At 40.5% G+C, this 26,637-nt stretch overlaps 1 protein-coding gene across 4 annotated transcripts in view; it reads right to left on the bottom strand.

Annotated features, from left to right (window-relative positions):
* TTC7B (tetratricopeptide repeat domain 7B) overlaps nucleotides 1–26,637 on the bottom strand; it is a 216,538-nt gene that overhangs the window by 168,377 nt on the left and 21,524 nt on the right. For all 4 annotated transcript variants that reach the window (XM_024736251.1, XM_024736254.1, XM_024736253.1 and 1 more), the window contains one exon: nucleotides 13,863–13,993. In XM_024736251.1, coding sequence (XP_024592019.1) covers nucleotides 13,863–13,993 — 131 coding nt within the window. The remainder of the gene's footprint in view (nucleotides 1–13,862; nucleotides 13,994–26,637) is intronic.

The following is a 26,637-nucleotide window of genomic DNA, read 5'->3' as shown; positions in this document are numbered from 1 at the left end:
GTATAAGGTTTGAACTTCTTTTTATTATCCCAATGCATTTTAATCTTTTTGATGCTATTAGAAGTGGAATTACAATTTTAATTTCATTTTCAGATTGCTCATTGCTAGTGTATACAAATAAAAGTGATTTTTGTATATTGACCTTGTATCCTACAACCTTGCTGAAATCGTTTATTATTTATAGTATTTTTTGTGTGAATTCCTTAGAATTTTCTATATACAAGATCATGTCATCTGAAAATATAGTTTTACTTCTTTCTTTAAAAAAAATTTATTTTTTGGCTGTGTTGGGTCTCTCTTGCTGCACGCTGGCTTTCTCTAGTTGCGGCGAGCAGGGGCTACTCTTCATTGTGGTGAGTGTGCTTCTCATTGTGGTGGCTTCTCTTGCTGTGGAGCATGGGCTCTAGGCGTGCAGGCTCAGAGGGCTTCAGTAGTTGTGGCACGTGGGCTCAGTGTTGTGGCTTGCAGACTCTAAGTTGTGGCGCACGGGCTTAGTTGCTCCACAGCATGTGGGATCTTCCCGGAACAGGGTTCAAACTCATGTCCCCTGCACTGGCAGGCAGATTCTTAACCACTGTGCCACCAGGGAAGTCCCTCCCTTTTCAATCTGGATGCCTTTTATTTCTTTTTCCTGCCTAATCTGATCTTGGGAGGAAAGCATCCACTCTTTCACCATTAGATATGTTGTTAGACATGGGTTTTCATGGATGCTTTCTATCAGGTTGAGGATATTAACTTCTTTTTTTTTTTTTAATTTTTCTTTACTTCTATTTCTAGTTTGTTGTGTGTTTTTGTTATCATGGGGATTGTTGGACTTTGCCAAACGAGTTCTCTGCATCTACTGAGATTATCATTATCATGTGTTTTTTGTCCTTTATTCTATTTATATGTTGTATTACATTCATTGATTTCCATACGTTAAATCAACCTTGCATTTCTGAAAAGAATCTCGCTTGATGGCATATAATTCTTTCTCTATGCTGTTAGATTCAGTTTGCTGGTATTTTGTTGAGGATATCTGCATCTGTATTCATAAGAGATACTGGTCTCTGGGACTTCCCTGGTGGCGCAGTGGTTAAGAATCCTCCTGCCAATGCAGGGGACACGGGTTCGAGTCCTGGTCTGGGAAAATCCCACATGCCGCAGAGCAACTAAGCCCGTGCACCACAACTACTGATCCTGTGCTCTAGAGCCCAAGTGCCGCAGCTACTGGAGCCCACGTGCCTAGAGCCTGTGCTCCACAGCAAGAGAAGCTACCGCAATAAGAAGCCCGCACACCGCAACAAAGAGTAGCCCCCACTCACCGCGACTAGAGAAAGCCCATGCACAGCAATGAAGACCCAACACAGCCAAAAATTAATTAATTAATTAATCAATTAATACAAAAAAAAAGAGATACTGGTCTCATAAAATTAGTTAGGGAGTGTTTTACTCCTCTTCTACTTTCTGAAAGCTTCTATAGTACTGGCCTCATTTCTCCCTTAAACTGAATCTCTCTTCATTGAATTCACCAAGGAAGCCAACTTGACCTGTAGTTTTCTTTATGGGAAGATTTTTAATGATAAAGTCAATTTCTTTAATTCATATAGGTATACTTGAGTTATCTATTCTTTCTTGAGTGAGCTTTGGTACTTTGTGTCTTTCAGGGAATTTGTCTATTTTCTATAAATGATCAAGTTTATTTGCATAAAGTTGGCCATAATTTTCCCTTACAGCCTTTCAATGTCTATAGATCTACAGAAGTGCCTCCTTTTTTCTGGGTATTGATAATTTGTGTCTTCTCTCTTTAATTCTTGTTCAGCTTATTAATAGTTTACACAAATTTTATTGATCTTTTCTAAGACTCCAGCTTTGGTTTCACTAGTTTTCTCTACTGTTTATCTGTTTTCTATTTCACTGATTTCTGTTCTAATCATTCTTATTCCCTTCCTTCTGCTTATTTTGGCTTTAATTTGTTCATCTTTTTCTAGTTCCTTGAGTTGGAAATGTAGATCATTGATTTGAAATTTTTCTTCTTTTCTACTATACACATTTAATGTTATAAACTCTTCTATACATTTTGTTTTCTATATCTTGAAGCTCTATTATTAGGTATACATACTTTTAGGATTATAATGTCCTGATGAATTGACTCCTTTTATTATATCTCCCTTTATCTCCTATAATATCCCTTGTTTCTAATTCTACTTTATGATATAATACAGTCACTCTAGCTTTGTTTTGATTATTGTGTGTAATTTTATCTACCTATGTTTTAATATTTAAATCATTTTCTTGTAGATAGAAAATTGGGGTGCTTAGACAATTTACATTTAATATAATTATTGACATGGTTGGAATCATCTTGCTAGTTTTTGTTTTATTGTCCCATATGTTCTTTGTTCCTTTTTCTCACTTTCTTCTTTTGTTTTTTTTTGGATTGATGATTCCATTTAATTTCCACTATCAACTGGTTAATTATGTCTCTTTTTTACTTATTTTTTAGTGGCTGCCTTAGGGTTTATAACATAGCTCTTTATAATATCTCTAAGTAATATTACACCAATTCATATATAGTATAAACACCTGATAACAATATACTTCTATTTCCTCCACTATCTTTTTTGCTATTGTTGCCACACATTTTACTTCTATATTATAAATCCCATAATACATTGTTCATATTTTTGGTTTAGGCAGTCGATTATCTTTTAAAGAAATTAAACATAAGAAAGTCTTTTTTTTTTTTTTTTGCGGTACGCGGGCCTCTCACTGTTGTGGCCTCTCCCGTTGTGGAGCACAGGCTCTGGACGCGCAGGCTCAGCAGCCATGGCTCACGGGCCCAGCCGCTCCGCGGCATGTGGGATCTTCCCAGACCGGAGCACAAACCTGTGTCCCCTGCATCGGCAGGCACTCTCAACCACTGCGCCACCAGGGAAGCCCGAAAGTCTTCTTTATTTACCCTCATTGTAACCATTTATGATGCTCTTGATTTCACTGTGTGGGTCTGTATTTTCTTCTGCTTGAAGAACTTCTTCAACATTTCCTGTCACACAGGCGTGCTGGCAATGCATTCTGTCAACTTTTATTTGTTCTAAAAAAGTCTTTATTTGTCTTTCCAGTGTCTTCTAATCTGCATATTGTTTTCTGATGATAAGTCTTCTATAACTCTTATCTTTATTCTTCCGTATTTAAAGTTTCTTTTTCTCTGGTTGCCTTCAAGACTTTTGTCTTTGATTTACAACACTCCGACTATGATGTGTCTAAGTGTGTGTTTGTATTTATCCTGCTTGGGGTTCTCTGAGATTCTTGGATCTGAGATTCCTTGCTGTGTTTCAGTAATTCTGAAAACTTCTTAACAATTTTCTCTTTTTTTTTTTTTGCGGTACGTGGTCCTCTCACTGTTGTGGCCTCTCCTGTTGCGGAGCACAGGCTCTGGATGCACAGGCTCAGTGGCCATGGCTCACGGGCCCAGCCGCTCTGCGGCATGTGGGATCTTCCCAGACCAGGGCACAAACCTGTGTCCCCCGCATCGGCAGATAGACTCTCAACCACTGTGCCACCAGGGAAACCCAACCATTTTCTCTTCAAATAGTTCTTCTGTCCCAGTTTCTCTCTCTTATCCTCTTGGGGCACCAAATACATATATGATATTTTCCCACAGCTCTTGGATGCTCTGTTCTGTTTTTTTCCCACTCTTTTTAATTTTCTTTTTGTGTTTCTCTTTGAATAATCTCTATTAACCTATCTTCAAATGAAAGTTTTTTCTTAGCTCTTTCCAGTCTTCTAAAAGCTATCGAAGAAGTTCCTCATCTCTTATATCATGTTTTGTTATTTCTAGCATTTTAATTATACTTTTTTTATAGTTTCCTTCTCCTTGTTGAAATTCCCATCTGTTCCTGCGTGTTGTATATCTTTTCCATGATATCCTTTAACATATAACTCATGGGTATTTTAAAGTTCCTATCAGATAGTTCCAATACCTGGGTCATTTCTGGGTTTGGTTTTGTTTATTGCTCGTCACAGTGATTTGTTTATTCCAGTTTGTGTGTGTATATATACGTATCTTATAATTTTTATTTTTTTTTTTTAATTTTTTTTTTGCGGTACACAGGCCTCTCACTGTTGTGACCTCTCCCATTGCGGAGCACAGGCTCCGGACGCGCAGGCCCAGTGGCCATGGCCCACGGGCCCAGCCGCTCCGTGGCACGTGGGATCCTCCTGGACTGGGGCACGAACCCACGTCCCCTGCAGCGGCAGGCAGACTCTCAACCACTGTGCCACCAGGGAAGCCCTTAATTTTTTATTTATTGTTGACAATTGTGTATACACAAATAAACTGAGTTAAATAATATTTACACTTGAAAATGTGTACCCCCTTTCTCTTATCAGGCCCTAAGTGTTGGGGATTGAGTCAACCTAGTCAGTAGTTGAGCTGGAGCTGGGTTTTATTGTTTCTATAGTTACCTCCAATGCACCACGGGCTTCAAACTCCTCCAGCATTGGGCTGCTAACTGTGGGACTTGGGATTCCAGAGGGTTTTCCTCAGTGTTTCTATTCCACCCTCAGTTTTTAGCAGTCTCTGTATGCTTGCACTACAGACGAGTTCTCTCTCCACATTCACGCCCCTTTCCCAGTAGTAGTCTGCTGTTGCGTAGTACTTGGTGCTGTGTTTGTTATGTGGCTGGTGGTGGAAGGGAGAAATTCTTGGTTCTCCTGGTCCAGCCTCAGTCTTAAGAAGGGTCTCTATACCAGAACCTCAGGGATGGGGCTCATCTTCAAGGGCCCCTTTCTGGGCATCTCCCTCCTAGCTCCTGCAATGCCTTCCTGGGACAAAAGCCACATAACTTCTACCCCAGAGAAACTTTGAGCATGATTACGCTCCTAGGAGTCCAGATTCAGCCCCAAACTGAAGCCTCTATTTATCACTCCATCTTATAAATACAGCTGGTCCTGTATCCACGGGTTCCACATCTGCAGATACGGAGGGCCGACTGTACTATGCCATATTATATAAGGGACTTGAGCATCTGCAGATTTCGGTATTCACAGGGGGTCCTGGAACTAATCCCCCACAGATACCAAGGGGCGACTGTAACGTCATCCAGCCAGCTGCCCAAATCAGACACTGGGGATTGAGCCTTGAGACCTTGACACTCTCTCACATCTAATCTATTACGATTTTCCTCCTAATTATTTCTCAAATGTCTGTATATATCCATTTCCACAACCATAACTTTCATCAAAGCTACCATCACTTCCTGTGAGATTTCTACAGCAGCCTCCTAAATACAGTCTCCATGTCCTCTCTTGCACCTTAACTTCCTTTCCACCTTCCACAAGCAGCCTGAATAATTTTTTAAAACACAGTCTGGATCATGTTACTCTTACGCTCTTTCTCACCTCTCATGTATCAGCTTGATTGTCATTTCTCAGAAGGGCCTTCCCTGAGCACTAACATAAAGCAGGCCTGCCTCTATTATTCCCTCCCACAGCATCCTATTCTATTCCTTCAATGCATTTATTAATCTTTTTTTTTTTTTTTTTTTGGTGGTACGCGGGCCTCTCACTGTTGTGGCCTCTCCCGTTGCGGAGCACAGGCTCCGGACGCGCAGGCTCAGCGGCCATGGCCCACGGGCCCAGCCGCTCCGTGGCATGTGGGATCCTCCCGGACCGGGGCACGAACCCGCATCCCCTGCATCGGCAGGCGGACTCCCAACCACTGCGCCACCAGGGAAGCCCTATTAATGTATTTTTTACTTGATTATTGGCTGTCTCCCTCCGTGGTGCTGCACCTCCTGCAAAGTCAGGGGCCATGTCTATTCCATTTACTAATATATCCAGTGTCTACTGCAGTGTCTGGGACAGGGTAAGCATTCAATATACATAGTAAATGTAGTAAATGAATAAAACACATAGTAAATGAATGAATGAATAAATTTGCAGGGCCAATAAGAAATGCAGGGAAAAAAGCAATAAGAAAATAACCTATTCTGCATTAGGCACTATGTAGGTACAAAGACTACCTCATTTATTCTCCCACAAAAACCCACTGAGACGCACACTATTACCCTCTCTTTACTGAAGGGGAAACTGAGACTTTGCTCCACTGAGCAAGTTGCCCAAATCACATGGCTAACGAGTGTTGAAACTCAGGTCTACCTGACTCTGCAGTCTGACTCCTCTCCCTTTGTCCTATTAGTCTGCATTTGCTTGCAGAACAAAGTCCAAAAGACAAGGTCAGGGCTGCCAGGATGAGTCAGGATGGGAAAAATGCAAGGTGGATGAGAGAGGGAATAGCTTAGCTCAGAGTTTGCCCTGAAGTCTAAGTATCTTGGATTTAATCCCTTCCTCACAAAGAGCCTCTAACACATGGGCCTGGGCAGGAGCATTGTTTGGCAGTGTTGAAGCCACCACTTTTTCTGTGGATAAACACTTCCCTGTGAGAGGACTGCCAGCAAGCATCCTTAACAAGTACAGCCTGCTTGGGCAAAAGCACACACCCAACACCTGAGGAAGCATGACAGAAAGTGGGCTGGGGCCAAAGATTTTAGGTCAAAAGGCCCAGGTTCAAGGTCTGGTTCTGACATTCCTCACCACTTGTGGACTTAGGACAACTCCTTTGATCTCTCAGATCTTCACTGTTTTCATCTGATTAATGGGGATAATAATATATACCTACATAATTGTTATGAACTGCAAATGAGAAACTCAATGAGCATGTAAACACTATAACCCTTACTGGAGATATATTAAAGTATCACCTGCAAGTAGGAACAAAATAAGGATACTTTCCACCACCTTTATAATAACATTGTTTTAGAAAAGTCTGGAGATAGGGCATGAAAGAGAGATAAAGTGGAAAACACTAGAAAGGAAGAAAGAATAATGACAAAAATCATTCCTTTGCCATATGTTCATATCCTTAGAAAAATGAAAAGAATCAACTCTATTTTTATGGAGGAGTTCAGTATTGCGGCTGATAACCCTGTATTCCTATCCTTGTCAGCCTTCAAGGTTCAGCTCAGGTGTCATCTCTTCCAGGAGCCATCCCTCAACTTCCGCACGGGTCCAAGACCCTTCTCTGGGCTTGCAGAATTCTCTGAGCGTTCCCCACCAAAGCAGCCCACGTGCTGTTTATGGACCTGTGTCCTCAGAAAACAGTAAGTTTCCTGAGGACATGCTCTGTGGCTTATTTCTTCTGGTGCCCCTGGTGTCAAGCACAGTATGCAGAACAAAGAAGGCACTCATTAAATATTTTTGTAATTGAATTTTAAAAACCAAAGCATTGCTATATGTGAAAATACAATGAAAAAAATGATCCTATACGCGAAGCAATACAAATAGAAAAGATCTGGGAATACAATCCATCTACTGAAGTCTGTAAAACAAAAATCTTGCAAAATGGAAAGAGGTATCATGGTCACAGGTGAGTAAAGACTAAATATAATTCTCCAAACCAATGTATAGCGTTAATAAAAATTTGACCAAATCCCAATTATTCTAAAATGCATCTAGAAATACCAACAGAAAAGGACAAAGCGTATTCTGAAATATAAGTAGTTACTAATCCCTTCAGATGTTAAAACATATCATAAAGAAGCACTTATTAAACAGTGTCACACTGGTGCAATATAAGATTAGCAGAACAAAATAGGAAAGTTCAGAAATTACTGTTGTGTCTAAAATTTTATTAAATGACTTAAAATACATAACAGAAAATATGAAAAAAGAAAGATAAGATCATCTTAAAGTGGTACTGAAGTTTGAGGAAAACATTAGAGTCATATCTAATATCATACACCAAAATAAATCTCTCCAACAAGATTTGAAAATTAAAAGTTTGTTTTTTTAAATGGAAAATGGTTGAAAACTTTTTATATCCTAGAGAAGATTTATCCCAGTATTTCAGCTTTAAAACAATGAAATAAATGTAATAAAAAGATAATCAGATTCAACTGATATATATAATAGATTTAAAATGTATGAACAATTTAGAAATGGAAAAGTACTGAGTGGGAAATCATTCAGAGCAAACATAATAATGGGTTAACATGTTTATGGTATAAAAGCTTTATTCAAATGATAAGAATAATACTACATCCTAAAACCAGAGAGAAAGTATAAACAAACAAAAAAGAAATATAACAAGGTTAAACATAAAGTTATCATATGACCCAGCAATTCCACTCCCAGGAATATACTCAAGAAAAATGAAAACATTTGACCACATGAAATCTTATATACAAAAAGTTATAGCAGCATTATTATAATAGCCCAAAGTAGAAACAACCCAAATAACAAACGATAAAATGATGAATGGATAAACATAATGTCGTATCTCCATACAATGGCCTATTATTTGGCAATAAAAAGAAATGAAGTACCAATACATGCTGCAACGTGAGAACATTATGCTAAGCCAAAGAAGCCAGTCATAAAAGACCACATGTTGTATGGCTTGATTTATAGGAAATGTCTAGAATATACACATCTATAGAGACTGGAGAAATTGGAGGTAAATGGGGAGTGACTGCTAACGCGTACAGGGTTTCCTTTGGGGGTGATGAAAATGTTTTGAAATTAAGTATTGGTGATGGTTGCACAACTCCGTGATTATATTAAAAACCACTGAATCGAATACTTTAAATGGGTAAATTCTATGGTATGTGACTTATATCTCAATAATGCTGTGATTTAAAAAAAAGAAAAGAAATATAGCTAGTAAGCAAATAGATGGAAAAAATTTCAACCTGACTGATAGTCAAAGAAATGCAGGCCAAATTGGCAAAGTACTGTTTTCACCTAGCAAATCAGCAAAGTAACTTAGAAACAAATGCAACCCCGTCAAGATTGCAAAGCAACCACTACTCTCCTGTACGGCCAAAGGTATAAGATGTTAGTATGACTTGTAGGAAGCAATTGGATACAATATATAGTAACGAGAATGTTAAAAATGACCCAACTTCTGGGAATTTGCCCTTAGGAAACAAAGCAAAACAAGGGAAAAGCTACCTGAAGGAAGCTGGCACCAGAGCAGTATAAAAACAGGCTATATATACCCAACTATAAGTGAATTATATCATAGAGGCTATCCACTTGGTAAAATATTACATAACCATGACAACACTTTGAAGTTTTGATGTAATTTTGAGTGCAAAAAGACAGATATAGACCCCTTTAATGCTATAAAATTATGAGGGCAAAGACTGACCAAGAACATACAAAAATTAAAATAAGCTACTGTTCTTTTCTGGTTTCCAGGCTTTTCTAACTCAGCTTTAAGTGTGCTGTAGCCTCCTTTCCCAGCCAGTCAGATGGCAGCCTCAAAGTCGGAGCAACACACTGGCCAGTCAGTTTCTTGACATTTCTTTAAGGAAGTACTACGTTAAGCCATGACCTATAACCTGCTGCTTCAGCTTAAGTGAAAAGGCGGGGATTGGGAAGGAGAAGAGAAGGGAGAATCCATCTTTTTTTCATGATCTCATGTTTTAGACCCTAAAGCACAGCCACATGGACCTCCAGAGTCACACCCTGCCTTCCGTGTCAGTAGCCCTGAGTACTTTTCTTAGGACATCTTGTTTGAGTTCAAGACACACAGTAACCTTAATCTAATCCAGTTGTGAATCCAACGTCTCAGCTGTGTCACTGCGAGTTCTTCCTGTGGGGAGGACAGAATCCACTCAAGGACTGACCACGATGACCAGTGAACAGCTCTTGATGAACAGATGAAGTCTAGGCTGGGCCCTGCAACATTTGGGCACCAGCTGTTTCTTAACACTTCAACGCTGAAACAGCCCATAAAAAAATCTATGGGTGTCCCATAATTTAGCATTAACTTCTTTTCTAAAATAGGGTGTAAAGGAATGAACTGTCAGCAGAAGGTAAGGTTCCACCCTGGCATGGCTTCTGCTCAAGAAAGCCATTCCCAGCTGACTGGCTGATGCATGCAAAGGACAGAGACAGGATGATTTCATCTGCCAAAAGCAGGGCTCATATTATGATATTCGAGGGTGAAGTCATCTTTATTCCTATCGTTGCACCTTTAGAAGCTTCTTGTGGGGCAGATAACTTTATTTACTGTGGTGTAATGCCACCATCCAAAGATAAACTAATCAAGGTCAACCTATGTCATGTCCATCTATTCTAATTTGGTTTACTTGATTAAATTATTCTATATGCATAAGTTTGGAGGTATTTTTCATTCCCCTTCAGAGAACAAACTATCAGAGAAAATTATTAGCAGATGTCTCTGTGACCCTAATGTAACAAGGACAACTCTAAACAAATATTCAGTGCACACGGCTTTCAGGTGTTCAAATTTCCTTTGGCCCTGCCTCCCTGTTTGGAACAAGGAGGGAGAACAGTACATGGAAAGCTCCTATCATACTGGGTGGAGAACACTGGTGGCTCACTGGTTTTCTTCCCCAGACAAGTCAGGCAGTATTAATCCCGCCGTGAAAATGGAAAGCTGAAGCACACAGATATAAACGATTGGACCAAGGTCAAACAGCCGGGGTGAACAGAGATTCAGAACCCAGATATGATATGGGGACTCTAGGCAAGATGGTGTTCCATTAGCTTCCAGGCAAGAAATGGAAAACCAAATTCTCCTGAAAAAATGACTCCATAAATATCTCTTTAAAATTATTTAACACTTTTAGTAAAACAGCATGTCTAAAATACTCCATATTTTCATCTAAATATCTGAAATCTTCAAAGGTTAGGAAAGATTCCACTGCCAGGTGACATAGGAACAGATAATGACAATAAAACGAACATTTAATGTGTGCTAAACATGTACTGGGAACAACGTGAGTTGACCCAATTTATGCTCACATCAGCCTTACAGCAATCATCATTGCTATTTTACAGCTGAGGTTCGGAGGCAGCACAGAGAGGTTGAGTAACTTGCCTGATGTTCCACAGCTAAGAGGTGGCAAGGCCAGGATCCCAATGCCGGCGTCACTTAACCCCTGGGCCCTGCTGCCTCTCCCAACTTAACTTAGCTGCCTGGAGGGGAAGCCAAGGTCAGCCCCCTTTCTGAAGAGCCCCCGCCCTTCAGGAAACAAACAACACTAACGTTGCTAAACATACCCACTCTTAGAGAAACTAGAAGAGGAATGAGGCAGCATCAGAAACAAGTCGATGGTTCCAGACTATGAAAAAGCATTTTCCACAATAGTCCAAACTGTGCTCAAAAGTTCTCCTCAAATTTTATCCTTGCTAGTGAATGACATTAAGAGGCAACACATAAATAAAATGCCAAAAGCTTCCGGCAAACACAAGTTTCTTCGCTTTAGAATGGCTGGGAAATGAGGGGAGAAACCACTGAAAGACTGTCTTTGCCCAGCAGAACAAACACAGGAACAGAGTGTGGGGGGTTTTCTACTTAAAGGGCTACCTACCCAGAAAAGCAAAGCACTATTTACCTAAGCTTGCCCCAGTCTTTTGCTTCCTTCAGATTTTATTTTCCTAACACTTGTTTTCAATTTAGCATAATTCTTAAAAGTCACTTAAGTTAAAGGAAGAAATAAAAGGCCAAACAGGTACCTTCCTCTGCATGGCACCATTGTCTTGTCTCATAAAAACCGCTGAACTTCCACCAAGCCCAGTGGTCACTTAAGGAAGGTCATTTTTCCCCTAGACTTCTAATTAGTCACAGATAATTTATTGAGCATCTACTACAGTCAAAACAGATGTTTCATTCATTCAATCTCTCTCATTGCTAATAGCCCAGCTTACTGGATCTGGGGAGACCCAAAGTGGTTCCCCATGAAGGAAAACTCAGACTGGAAAATCAGAGCCAGAAATGTGAAAGTCATCTAATATATACCTTGAAATTGAACCATACACTGAGTGGGGCTGCTTCCCCACACTACTGAGAGCTATGGCTTGCTTGGTCAAATACTTATTGAGCACTTTCTATATATAAGGGTGTAAGAAACTACGGGGTTCCACATTTATTGGCAGCGGCCTGGGATAATGAAGTAAGTGATGCTGAACTAGGTGTCAGAAGAGCCGAGTTCTAATCTTAGCTTTGGCCCTAACTTCCTGTGTGTCCTTGGGGGTCTCCCTTTCTGGGCCTCCATTTTTTTCTCAAAATCTAACATCCTATGATCACTGTTTCCTCAAAACCACGAAGAATATTTATTTTAAATCCTATGATTATGAGAGTCTCCTTTCTGGTCTGGCTAAAGAACCCAGTGGTGAATAGGTGGTTATAAAGGAACACAACAGGAAGTACATCCAGATCTGCCAATTCCCGCATCATTAAAGACACACATAACAGATGAACCTCCTTTCTCCCAGCCAGGAGAAGGCGGCCCCAGCGTGACAACAGAGAGTAAAATGCAAAATAAGGTCCTCTAAGTGGCAAGGACTGTGGGGTCCACAAGAACAGCTTAGCTGGCATAAGCAGACTTCTCAGCGGCCCAGCACTGGCCATCAGGGAGGTAGACAAAGAAAATCATGCAGATTTTAAAATCAAGCTGCATGATCATTTCTCTAAAGATCGTACCATCAGTTCTGAATAACAAATAATTCCTTTCTCATAGAACAACATTTTGGCAAGACAGCCAAATATATTCCTGAATTCCTGGATATCGCGAACCATGATGTATAATCCATTCTGGTATGGGCCAGGCCAGACACCACTCCCATCATCCTCTCCCCCTCTTCTCTGTGGCTCTCACCCTACTCTCCCTGCTCTTGAAAGGTAATTCTGATCCTTGCCACCCACATCAACACACTACAAAAAGATTTCTATGAAAGAAACTACTTCCAATCTGTACACTTATAAAATAACAAAAACTATCAAGACTTTGGTAGTCCCTCTCTATTCTAATCCTTAAGGAAACAGAGAACCCATATGTTGATGGGAAACAAGATTCTGACGATTTTCAAAAAGTCTCACAGAACTTCTACTCATTTCAAACAATCTCACAGGATGCACCTCTGGGTCCGAAAGGGGAAATATCAGGATGGAGCCTTGGTTAGAACACCAGGAAGCTCTGCAAGGGGCGGACTTGACTAGGAGCTATTGTTTTTAGTAAAAATAAGTGTCAATTACTAAGAATCCAATTTGTTTCTGAATCTGGGCTAAATGCCTTTATTTAAACGACCTTTTACAATGCCCACAAGAACTCCATGAAGTAGGAACCATTACTATGCTCCTTTTACAGATAGGAAAATTAACGCTGAGAAGTGAAGGAGGTAACTTAGTGAAGAGCAGAGCCAAAGACAGCGATCCTTCTAAACAGACAAGTTGCCCAAGCTCCCCAGCCTCATCCAGCCTTCAACGTCCTCTGTCTGAGGGTGTGAGCTCAGGGTCCCTTGCTCACTCATTCTCTCCTCAGATGGCCCTCTGATCAGCTTCTGGTTTCATTCCCCACAGCAGAGGCAAACCACTGACTGCTGGGAGAAAACCATCCCAGATGGTCTCAAGAACACACAGCCTGCTCCAAGCAGGTTGGTTGAGAGTCCCCAGCAGCCCTTTGGCATGACCATTGAAGTAAAGCCTCCCAAACTCCAGATGTACCCTATGTTGGTACATAATCAACGCAAGTACAAAGGAAGCTCAACCTGTTTTGCCTATGAGAACAGGAATGAGTAGCCAGCTTCGGGGCACTGAGGGTATAAATAGATGCATAGTGTCATTTCTGCTTAGAGGATGTTAAAATGCTTCCCAAACATTGACCCATCTATTTTCACAAGGTGCCACATTTACCACCATATTCTCCATAGCATTAAAGAACAGAAGCAAAGCTTTGCACCCAGAGACAGACAAGCTGAAGGCTTCCAGAGGCTGACCACAGTTCTGTGAGATCTGATTTGAAATTTTAAAAAATTATCAACTGAACGAACACATGGTCCTCACTTACCCTTTCTATCTCTTGGAGGTACAGGAGTGCAATGTCCCCTGCCTTCTCATAACACGTGATGACATCCTGTTCCCGATCCACAAGGAGATTACTGGTAGAAGAAGAAATAGGCAACTTCTCTAAACAAAGTCCTAAAAAAAAAATCAACATACAAAAACTGGGTAAGTTGTTTTTCATGGGGCTTAATTTTTTTTTTTTTTTTTTTTTTTTTTGCAGTACGCGGGCCTCTCACTGCTGTGGCCTCTCCCCGCTGCAGAGCACAGGCTCCAGACGCACAGGCTCAGCGGCCATGAATCACGGGCCCAGCCGCTCCGCAGCATGTGGGATCTTCCCGGACCGGGGCACAAACCCGTGTCCCCTGCATCGGCAGGCAGACTCTCAACCATTGCGCCACCAGGGAAGCCCCATGGGGCTTAATTTTTTAATATTGCTCTAGAGGGCCAGATAATATTAGAGAAGCAGATACTCTGCCCTCTCTAAGGACAAAATGGAACATCAAAACGGAGTACCAAAAAGAATATCCATAAGTTTCAGATGAAGGAGGCCCCTAAATATACAGAAAGCACCATTTGACTTTGATATCCAGGTTGAGAATTTGATCGGGTACTTCACCATGATTCCATTCAGATCTAACAGAGCTTCTCATTCAAGTATGTCTCAAGGTCCTTAAAGAATTTTGTAAAGTAAGTACAGGTAGGCTCACAGCACAATACCAGGTACAGAGTATCTTCTGTCCCATGATGTACACTTAACCGATTGAACACAAAACATTTCTAAATGCTCTCAGGAGCCTCAGTTACCAGGAAAATCTTCCAACTCTCAGCCCTAGAGTTCTGTAGTAATGACAACACCCCAAGCCACCTCTCAGTTCCAGGCCAAGAAAACACCCAGAACATTGCTGTGTGGGAACTTCTTGGGAGATGGAGGGGTTACTCTTTGCCAAGAGAGAGTTCAGGGCTGGGACGGGATATGAAAGCATGAAAGACTGAGAAATAACAATGCTGAGAGGAGCAGCTGTTGCATAAACCCAGCACCAACCTCAGCCCCTGCTCTGGGCAACCAGCCTGGGGCACGTCGGGCTCCACGTCCCCGCCTGCAATTGGAGGCAGAGAGGGAGCCCCGCGGGGAGGGTTTCTGCTGTGTCAAGTGCCCTGGGGTACCGGGAAACACACACTGCACACGTTCACTCCACGCACGAGGGCGCGAGAAGCTTCAATGCGGACACAGTCCGGCTCTGCAGCTGGAAGGGGCCAGAGAGGTCCCTGGGAAACCCACTCATTTTATAGACGAAGAAGCTGAGAGCCATCATGGTAAAGTAAGCGACTTGCCCAAAACATGACAGGCAGTTAACAGCACAGCAGGAATGAGAACCCAGGTCTGGGGCCTCCCAAGCAACACCTGTCAAGTGAGCTGCTGGCTTTCAGAGCAGACACCACCGCAGAGGGGACCAGACACACCAAACGCCAGCAAGTGACCCAGAGCCTCCCGTGCATCACTCTGAGAATGGCCTCCTCCAAGGTGCTCTTATCAAACTGTGACAGTCCCTCCAGGCTGTAGAAAGCGACAGGAGGTGGTCATACTGCATGGGAAGGAGAAACCACTTCCATCCACAGGGAGCGCACAGCTGAGGACAGTGTGCCGGGGAGCTCAGAGGTGACCACGTTGTCGCAGAAGGTGCGGGTCGGCCACAGATTTTGTTATTGTTTAACAGCTTTATTGAGGTTGTGCTTTTTTAATGTTTCATCATGATTTCTTTTATTTTTATTGACTCTATTTTTTATTAACTAAAGTCCGTCGTTTACATGAGGGTCCACTCTTAGGGTTGTGAAGTTCTATGAGTTTTAACAAATGCATGGTGTCATGTATCCACCATCACAGCATCGTACAGAATTGACTCACTGCCCTAAAATTGTGCTCTATCCCTCTAGCCCTCCTCCTGAACCCGTGGCAACCACTAATCTTTTTACTGTCTCTACAGTTCTGCTTTGTCCAGAATATCATATAATTGCAATCATCTAGTATGTAGCCTTTTCAGATTGGCTTCGTTCACGTAGAAATATGCTTTTAAGGTCCCTTCATGTCTTTTTGTAGGCAGATAGCTAACTTCCTTTTGTCGTTAAATAACATTCCATTTATTCATTATTTAAAGGCACCACGGTTGCTTACAAGTTTTGGCAATTATGAAGAAAGCTACTATAAACATTCACGGGCAGGTTTTTGTGTGGACATAGACTTCAACTCAATTGGGTAAATACCAAGAAGGGGAACTGGTGGATTGTATGGTGAGAATGTGTGTGTAAGAAATAGCTAAATAAATATATTTTATTTACAGATAGCTTTGTAAGAATAAATATTATTGGGTTGGCCAAAAAGTTTGTTTGGGTTTTTCTATCAGATCTTATTTTTAGCTTTATAAGGAACTACTAAACTGTCTTCCAAAGTGGCTGTACTATTTTGCATTCCCGCCAGAAATGAATGAGAGTTCCTACTACTCAGCATCCTTGCCAACACTTGGTGTTATCAGTTTTTTTAATTTTAGTCATTCTAGTATGTATAGGGGTGTCTCACTGTTGTTTTAATTTGCAGTTCCCTAATGGCATACAACACTGATCTTTTCTTATGCTTATTTGCCACCTGTATACCTTCTTTGGTGAAACGTCTTGTCAGATCTTTTGCCCTTTTTTCGATTCCGTTGTTTGTTTTCTTACTGTTGGCTTTTTGAGTTCTTTGTATATTTTGGATACGTGTCCTTTATCAGATATCTATTTTGTAAATATCTTCTTGCAGTCTGTGACTTTTCATTCTCTTAACAGTGTCTTTCACAGAACAAAAGTTGTTAGTTTTAATAAAGTCCAACCTATCAATTTTTTCTTTCAAGGATTGTGCTTTTGGTGTGGTCTCTAAAACGCCACTGCTAAATCCAAGGTCACCTAGGTTTTCTCCTATGGTATCTTCCAGAAGTTTTATAGTTTGGCATTTTACATTTAGGTCTACAATCCATTTTGAGTTGATATTTGTGAAAGGTATAAGGTTTGTGTCTATATATATATATATATATATACACACACACATGTGGCATGTGGATGTTCGTTTGTTCCAGCACTATTTGTTAAAGAGACTACCTTTCCCCATTGAATTGCCTTTGCTCCTTTGTCAAAAATCAGTTGATTATAGTTGAGTGGGTCTATTTCTGGGATCCCTATTCTGTTCCACTGATTTTTTTGGTCTATTCTTTCACCAATATTATGTGTCTGGATTATCAGTATACAGTATATCATTTTTTAAAAATAGCTCTACTGAGAGATAATTTACATGCCATAAAATTCACTCATTTTAAGTAAAATTCAACATTTTTAAAATAAACTCATAGAGTTGTACAACCATCAACACAATCCAGTTTAAGAACATTTCCATCATCCCCAAATGATCCTTTCTGCCCAAATCAATCTCTATTCTCAGCCCCAGCCTCAGGCAACTGTTAATCTGCTTTCTGTCTCTGTAGATTTACCTTTTCTGGACACTTCATAAAAATAGAATCATGTAATATCTGGTCTTTTGTGTCTAACTTCTTTCACTTAGCATAATGTTTTCAATGTTCCTCCAAGTTACAGCAATACTCCATTTCTTTCTACTGCTATATGGATAGAGTGCATTTTATCTGTCCATTTGCCAGTAATGGGCATTTGGGTTGCTTCCTTTTTGGCTATTATGAATAATGCTGCTATGAACATTCATGTATAATTTTCTTGTGTGAACATGTATTTTTAATTCTCTTGGGTAAATACCTAGAAGTGGAATTGTTGGGTCAGATAACAAATTTACTTTTAACTGTTTAAAAAACACTTGTTTTCCAAAGTGGCTATTACCATTTTACATTCCCACCAGCAATTTATGAGGATTCCAGTTTCTCCACATTCCTGTCAATACCTGTTACTGTCTGACTGTTTTGTTATAGCCATCTAAGTAGGTGTGAAGTGGTATCTCATTGTGGTTTTGATTTGCATTTCCATAATGACTAATGATACTGACTTTTCATGTGCTTATTTGTTATCCATACATCTTCTTTGGTGAAATGTCTATTAAAATCAGTATTAAGTCTTCTGACCTATGCACAGAGTATGTGTCTTCATTTATGTAGGTCTTCTTTACATCTCTCAGCAATGGTTTGTAGCTTTCAGTGTGCATGCCTTGCAAACCTTTTGTTAGATTTAAGTATTTCATATTTATTATGCTGTTGTAAGTGGTATTGTTTTAATTTTCATTTCCTTTTGTTCATTGCTAACATATAGAAATACAATAGATTTTTGAATAGTGATCTTATATTCTGTACCCTTGCTAAATTCACTTGTTAGTTCTACACAATCATGTTGTTTGCAAATAAAGACAGTTTTACTTCCCCCTTTCCAATCTGGATGCCTTTATTTCTATTTATTGCCTTATTGCACTGTCAAGAACCTCCAGTACAACACTGAAAAGAAATGGTGAGAGCAGACATCCTTATCTTATTACTGACCTAAGGGAGAAAGCACTTAGTCTTTCACATGAAATTTGATGTTAACTATCAGTTTTTCATAGATGACCTTTATTAGGTTGAGGAAGATCCCGTCTACACCAATTTTGCTAAGAGTTTATATCAAAAACGGATGTTGGATTTCCTCAAATCCTTTTCCTGTGTCTATGGATTGTTCTCTTTTATTTAATCTGGTGAATTAAATCGACTGATTTTCAAATATTAAACCAAACTTCCTTTCCTGAGATAAACCCTATTGACCATGCATGATGTATTATCCTTTTTTTTACACTTTTAGATTTGATTTGTTAAATTTTTGCTTGGAATTTTTTTCATCTATGTTCATGAGGAATATTTGTCTATAGATTCCTTGTAATGTCTCTGTCTGATTTTGGTATTAGGGTAAGTCTTAACCTCATCAAATGACTTGAGAAGTATTCTCCTCCCTTCAATTTCCTGGAAGAGTTCGTGTAGAATTACTATTTTGTTCTTAAATGTTTGGTAGAATTTACCAGTAAAGCCATCTGGACCTGGAGTTTTCTGTGTGGAAGCTTTTTAACTATAAATTCCATTTCTTTGATATACGGTTGTTCAGATAATCTCTTTGTTCTTAAGTGAGCTTTGGTAGTTTACATCTTTTAAGTAGTTTGTCCATTTCTTCTGAGTTGTCAGATGTATTGGTATAGTGTTGTTTATAATGCTCCCTGATCCTTTTAGTATCTGTAGAATCTCTAATGGTGACATCTCTCTCATTCCTGATTTGTTTGTGTCCTCTATTTTCATCCTGAACAGTCTAACAGTTTATCAGTTGAACAGTTGAAATTCTCATTGAGATCTTTTGATTTCATTGACTTTGGTTTTACTGATTTTTCTCTATTTTTTCCTCTTTTCTACTTCATTTATTTCTGTTCTGATCTTTATTATTTCCTTTCCTCTGCATACACTGGACTTAATTTATTCTTCCTTTTCCAGTTTCTTAGGGTGGAAGTCAAAGTATACATCTGAGACCTTTTTCCTTTTCTAATATATGCACTTTGTGTGATAAATTTCTCACCCAGTACTGTTTTAGCAGTATCATACAAATTTTGGTATGTTGTGTTTTTACTTTCATTCAGTTCACAATACTTTCTAATTTAACTTTTGATTTCTTCTTTAAAAATGTGTTATTTAGTTTCCAAACACTCAGGGATTGTCCAAAGATCTTTCTGTTATTGATTTCTAAATTAATTCCATTATGGTCTATGCAGTAAAGACTAAACAGGCTTGAGATGTTCAAACTCTGCACATTCCAAAGAAAGGACTGGCCTTTGATCAGCTGGGAGAAAAGCTCTAAGCCCTTGGAATATCCTACCTGATAAGAGTGTCTTTGTACATCTGGGGCCTCAGGCCACGCCATTTAGTTATACTTAGAATGTGATTTACAGTGTAGGTCTTAGGCCACACTATACCACTTTGACCTCTAGGGAGACTAGAGACCAAATAATTAAGTTCCATGGCACTCTATGCCTTCTTGACTGACCCCCAATACAAACCGTGGACATGATGGCCTGAGCAAGCTTCCCTGGCTGGCAGTACACCATTAGTGCTGTCCCACATCGTTGCTGGGAGAACTAAGTGCTGTCCGTATCACCCCACTGTGAGAAGATCTTGTGGTCTCTTCTGGACTCTGCCTTATGTGCCTTTGGGCTTTACTAATTTTTTTTTTTTTTGGGGGGGGCTTTACTAATTTTAATCTGTAGCTTTTTTTTGTAATAAACTGTAACCATGAGTATGATAACTTTTCTGAGTTCTGTGAGTCTTTCTAGTGAATCGCTGACCTGAGGGTGGTCTTGGGGATCTCTGACAGAAGTCAGAGAACATATTTGAACACTTCTAATTTTGTCGAAATTTGTTTCTGGCCCAGAATATGGTCAATCTTGGTAAGAATCTTGAAAAGAATGTGTATTCTGTTGTTGGGTGGAGTGACATATAAACGTCAACTAGGTAAAATTAGTAGATTGTGTTGTTGCAATGTTTCTGTATCCTTACTGATCATCTGTTGACTTATTCTATCGTTTGTTGAAACAGGGTATGGAAGTCTCCGAGGACTGCTGTCAGCGGTTGCTCGAAGGTTTAACTTATCACAGTCCACGTCAAATGACTTTATACTAATTCACGCACAGCATAACACCTTTACTGTTACATACTTCCATTTCTCTCTTTCCAGTCCGTATCTTCTTATTATATACATTATACTTTTACATAGATTATAAATCCAATGCTACATGATGATTATTTTTATTGAAATGGTGGATTATGTTTTAAAGACATTTTAATAAGGAGGAAAAACTGATATAGTCTCTAATATAGTTATGATTTCCAGTGCGCTTTGTTCCTTTGTGCAGATTCATATTTCCTTCTACCTAAAGGGATTCCTTTAATATTTATTATAGTGCAGTTCAGCTGATGATGAGGTCTTTCAGTTACTGTCTGTCTGAAAAAGGCTTTATTCCACCTTCATGTTTGAGAACATTTTCATTTTCATTCACTTGACAGGTTGCTTCCCCCACCCATGCCCTCCACCCTCCTAGAACTAAAGATGTTCCTCTATGTATTCTCACTTGCATGTTTTTTTACAACAAATCTGCTGTCACCTTATGTTTATTCGTCTGCATGTAATGTGTCTTTCTTTTGGCTATTTTAAAGATTTTCTCTTTATTACTGGTCATGAGCAATTTGGATTATGAAGTGCTTTGGTTTAGTTTTCTTCATGTTTCTTGTGCTTGGGCCTCATTGAGCTTTCTGGATCTGAGGATTTATAGTTTTCATAATATCTGAAAAAACATTCAGCCATTATTTCTTCAGAATTTTTTTTTTAACCCTTCCCCTTCCTTAGGGGACTCCAATTACACACATATTAGGCCACTTGAAGTTATCCCACAACTCACTTACATTCTTTCCACTTTTTAAAAGTTTTCACTTTGTTTCATTCTAGACGGTGTCTATTGCTACGTCTTCAAGTTCACTAATCTTTTCTTCAATGTCTAATCTGCCATTAATCACATTCAGTGTATTTTTCATCTTAGACATTGTAGTTTTCATCTCTAGAAATTAGATTCGGTTCTATTTTTAACTTCCATGTCTCTACTAAACTTTTTGAACATGAAGAATAGATATAGTAACTGTTTTAATGTCCCTCCCCCCAGTCCTAAGTGCTCAATATTCACTCCCTTTCCTTTAGAGCCAAAGGTGTTTATATGGTTGCCAAAAAAAAATTATTAAGCACCCTCTCTCCAGTGTGAACTCTGTTTCAACCTCTTAAAATTTTCTCTGAAGGAGAATACAAGATAAACTGAACAAATTCACCATTTGGTAGAACAGCTCCGGAACTACTTAAAAGCAAGCACTTGATTGGGGCTTCCTAAATGTGCTTTAAGTGCTCATTTGTACAAAATTAAAATCTCCAGAAGACAACAAAAAGAGATAAATTGTTTCATAATCTGCCTTCTGCTTGTATGAGAAGCAGCCAAATACTGTGCAAGTCGGTATCAGGGGCTTAATAGAAAGGAAACAAATTCTCCAGAGTATGTCAAAGGGCCAGGAAAAAATGGGTCTAGTCTTTGGCACTTGATACTACTGCAGGCTGGACTCTGACCCCTAATGCTCATGAAGATGACCAAGGCCCTCAGGGACCTGACCTCAGTCAAAGAAAAGGCAAATCCAGTTCAACAGTTTGACTCTCATCTGTACTGTACATTCTGAAAGATCTGAAATCCACTTATCTAGGGCTGCAATCCATGGCCATGCATAGTTGGTAAGAATATTCAAAGCAGCTACACAACTTAATCCTCCACCATGAGGAGAGACTGGTGTTTTCTGTGGATTCCTGTTCTGATTAGGTAGATATGTGGACACCTAAGCTCTTGGCTGGCAAATGGGTCTTTGGCAAGGAGTCCATTCTCGGGTAGGAGGCCCTTAATGGTAAATACTGTTCCTTTCCTTCTCCCAAATGCTGTGACGTTCATTCCCTGTGCCACATCTCAGAGCAACAGTGGAGTCTTGATTTACCACAGTGAATTCGTGGCTATGCAGCTCAGTTCCAGAACATGCAGTTCTCTGTCAAAAGCTGCTTACAGGACCTCTGGACTAGACTGTCAATTTTCAAGTGTCTGGGATCAGATCGGCACTATCTGAGAAGCAGAGTTCTGAGGTCACAGTCCAAATTGGCCCCCATTAAAATGTCAGATAATGCCTTGTCAGTTTGGAAAGCTATCATCAGTCATGTTTTTGGTTAGTTTTTTTCCAGAGAAATGCATGACAAAAATAAAAATCAGACTTGAAAAATAGCTGGTGTGGGAGCGATGCCTAATAAACATCTAAATAAGATCTGCATCTCCAAAATCAAAGCCGTGCACAAAAGAGTAGACGCTAGGTGCTCCGTGACCAATCACCAAGGCCAACTTTAAAGCATGGGTGGAAAAAGTGGCTGACTACATGCTGTGATTTAAAGAATGCTGAGTAGCCACTGGACCCATGGGAAGTTCCCACAGATGGACTCACTTCTGATTCTGAAAGGTCCTTTCTATGAAGGGCAACATATTTTAACTAAACTAATGATAATAAAGTCATTTAGGTCATACTTGACTGCTTCGAAGCTCTTCCACGTGCATTAGCTTGTTCGGGCCTGTTTAACGGGTACTAGCCTCCTCCCAAACTCGTGGGAAGAGAAACAGGAGGTCTGCACAAGGGCCAGAACTCAGATTACAAGGGAGCCCCTGAGCTGGGACAAGTGCATCCTGCCCCAGGTGATGGATGGTCTAAGAGTCTGAGGCAGGGTGGACTGCTGGAAGCAAAGGTGCTGTGCAGCCGTCAGGGACCAGTGGAACATCACGGTTGGGAGGGGACACCGGTCAGTGAGGGGCAGCTGAGGACCCTGGACACTTAAAAGTTCAAATGCGTTCAGCCCCCGAATCGCTCTGTTTAGGTGTATCTTACAGATGCAACATAATATGGCAACCCGGACTCTCCATCCCTTGTATCCTTCCACACCAAGGTTTTGTCACCTCTGAAAGGCAGCTCCATTTTCTTTCCTCAAGGGCTGGAGGTTTGGCTGAGCAAGTGGAGAGCTACGCATCTCACTGCCAAAAAGATAAATAAATAAATCCAGTGATCACTGAGGGGTTAACATCCCCACATTCTTTCAGCACTGTCTAAACTTGAGAGTCCTCAGCTAGGAGCCTGATCTGGGCGCATAAGGCTGCACAGTTTCCATAATAGTAAAGGTTCGTTTGTCAAGGCCCTACTCAGCACGCAGCACTGTGCCTGGGGTTTGACATGCACCACTTAAAATCCCCACAGCCACCCTGGCGAGGAAGGTGTTAACAGAACCTTATAGATAAGATTGAACTTAGGGTCCCACAGCTAGTAAAGGGTAAAGCCAAGTTTCGACCCCTGGTCTATCCAACTACAAAACTCTGGTCATAATATCCTGTCTCAGGGAGCTGCTGACAGCATATTCGGTATCTGATAAGAGCAGTGACCATAAAAATGAGTTTCAAATGGTAAAGGCATAGAAATCAGAGTCCAGAGCTTAGGGCAGTGGTTTCCTCTCCCACCAGGAGCTGCATCACCCTAGGCAAGTCCCGGGATCACTGGCCTCTTCTCCTCATCTGAGCCATGAGGGTTGAACTACTGGGACACCATCTTGAGCTGGATGACTTTGCAGGACTACAAGCCAAAGCAAATATTTTGATTTTTTTAAATCGCCTTAAAATGAACAGGGAATTAATTTCTCATGAAGTTAAGCAACACAATAAAAGGCAACACAATAAAATATAATTACAGGAACTATGTACTAAAACATTAGGCATTGTTTCGTCATTTATCTTAACTGCATCTCTGAAGCCAGGCCCCGGCCAGGTACACTGATGTCTTGCTGTAACATGACCCACAGGGCAGTTTATAACTGGAAGTACCAGAAAAACCTCATTACAATACCATGTCTCTGTGGCAAGGACTTCAAAGGCAGTAAGACAGTTTCCAGGGATCTCAGTTTCCAAGGCTGAAAAGTAACTGCGGAAAAGAGATTCAAGAGTCTCAAAGCAAAGTCCTGGTACAGGCAGCCCCAGATTGCTAGTCCTGTGTTCTCACCTCTAGAACAGCCGGGCTCCCACAGGTGTCAGGTGTACTCAACTCAGTGCAAGACAAGCCCCGACACAGGGTGTAGAGAGGGGATGCTAACGGAAACCACCCAATGCGGGGGGTGGGTGGCCTAGACCTCCTGTGAAGACCCCGTCAATCCAGAGCTTCTCTGCTTTTAGTGGTCTCTGGGCTGGGAGGCACAGTTGGCCCCTTCTGGATGCTTTCAGAAATTGCTGTCTTCCTTCCAGAGTCAGCATATTCTTCTTAGGAGGTGTGCACGTATACATACATGCACGCGCACGCACGCGCGCACACACACACACACACACACAGCTTATAAAAGGAGATGCCAGGCCTTGAATCAGACATTCACCTGCTACAGCAGACGATCTTTCAGTGTCCCTTCCAGCTCTATAGTTCTGTGAGCAAATGAGATGCTAATTCAACCTGAAATGCTCACTAAATAAGAGTTTATAATTTGAATTAATGCTCTTAAAGTCTCTACTTAGTAACCATATACTAGTAATAACAACATGCAACAAGTGCTAGCTACATGCCAGACACCTGAGAGTTTAAAATAATTTTTCTAACCTTCACAGGAACGAGGGAGAATTCACTATCATCCTCATTTCAGAGATGAGGGAACTGGGGCTCTGAGCTGTTAGGTAAATCACCCGAGATTACACAACTAGTAAGTGGCAGACCCTCTGCCATCTGAATTCTTGCTCTCAGCCTCTCACATCTCGGATTTATGTCTTTAACGTGTAAAGCGGTACTGCATAGTGGCTAAGAGTGTGGGCTTTGGAGCCAGACTCCCTGCTTCCTAATCCACAGCTGACTTTATATGTAAAATGTTATGTGCTTAAAACAGTACCTGGCACATAGTAAGCACGCAAAACCCAGCCACTATCAGGATTATTCTCTATATCACTATTCTCGTTACATAACAGTAGGCTGGAAGGTCTCCAGGAGGAAGGATTTATTCTTTTGCTATATTCTTTTTATATATTTTTTAAATATCAGCTTTATTGACATTATTATTCGTATACCATAAAATTCATCTGTTTAAAGTGTACAACTCAGTGGTTTTAGTATATTTACACAGTTGTGGAACCATCGCCACTAGCTAATTCTGGAACATTTTAATCACCCCAAAAAGAAATACCTTACCCATTAGCCCTTGCCCCCCGTCCCCCCCTCCTCCCTGACCCTGGAAACCACCAACCCACTTTCTGTCTCTTTGGATTTGCCAATTCCGGATATTTCATATAAATGGAATCCTACAATATGTGACCTTTTGTGTCTGACTTCTTTGTCTCAGCATATTTTCAAGGTACATACTATTGTAGCATATATCAGTGCTTCATTCCTTTTTTTTAAATTGAGGGGAAATTCACATAACATGAAATTGACCATTTTAAAGTGAACAATTCAGCAACATTTACTACCTTCACAATGTTGTACAACCTCCATCTCTATCTAGTTCCAAATATTCCATTCTTTTTCGTGGCTGAATAATACTCCATTGTACGGGTATGACACCTATTACTACTACAAATCTGCTGGGTAAAATATTAAGAAGTGAAAATACATGGACATGGAAAATACATGAAAATACAGGAGTAGACAGACTTGGATTCAAACCCTTGCTCCTCCATTTTCTAGCTCTGTAGCTTTGAGCAACTTCCTCAATATCTCGGGGCCTCTGTTCCCTCATCAAGCAAATGAAAATAACAGCACTTGCTCTAAGCGAGTATTACGAGGTTTAGTCCAGTACCTGGCTACAAGTAAAGTAAGTACTTGGTAAATAACAACTACTATCATCAACAAGCACCTTTCCTGGGGGGAACTGCAATCCTGCTCAATTTTCTGAGGAGTATCTATAAAATACGGAAAAGCATCGAGAAGACAGTAACAATCGTCCATGTCCCCACCCCTCAGAATCAAGCATAGTTAACATTTTAGCACAGACCCTCAGCCTTGCTAATACATGACACCATGTAAACTTTGGTCTTGGTTCTAGTTTCTTTCCTAAGAAGAGTGGACTCATCACCCTTAGGGGATCCCTACAGTACCAAGTGTAGCCCTGACTACAGCAAGGAATGAGAGTGGCCAGTGAACAGATGTGCCTTCCCTTTCTCCATT

The sequence above is a fragment of the Neophocaena asiaeorientalis genome, unplaced genomic scaffold (assembly GCF_003031525.2).
Source record: "Neophocaena asiaeorientalis asiaeorientalis breed wild unplaced genomic scaffold, Neophocaena_asiaeorientalis_V1.1 scaffold152, whole genome shotgun sequence".
NCBI classification, from domain to species: domain Eukaryota; kingdom Metazoa; phylum Chordata; class Mammalia; order Artiodactyla; family Phocoenidae; genus Neophocaena; species Neophocaena asiaeorientalis.
Note: the sequence above shows the minus strand (reverse complement) of the source record. Positions and strands in the feature narration are given on the sequence as shown.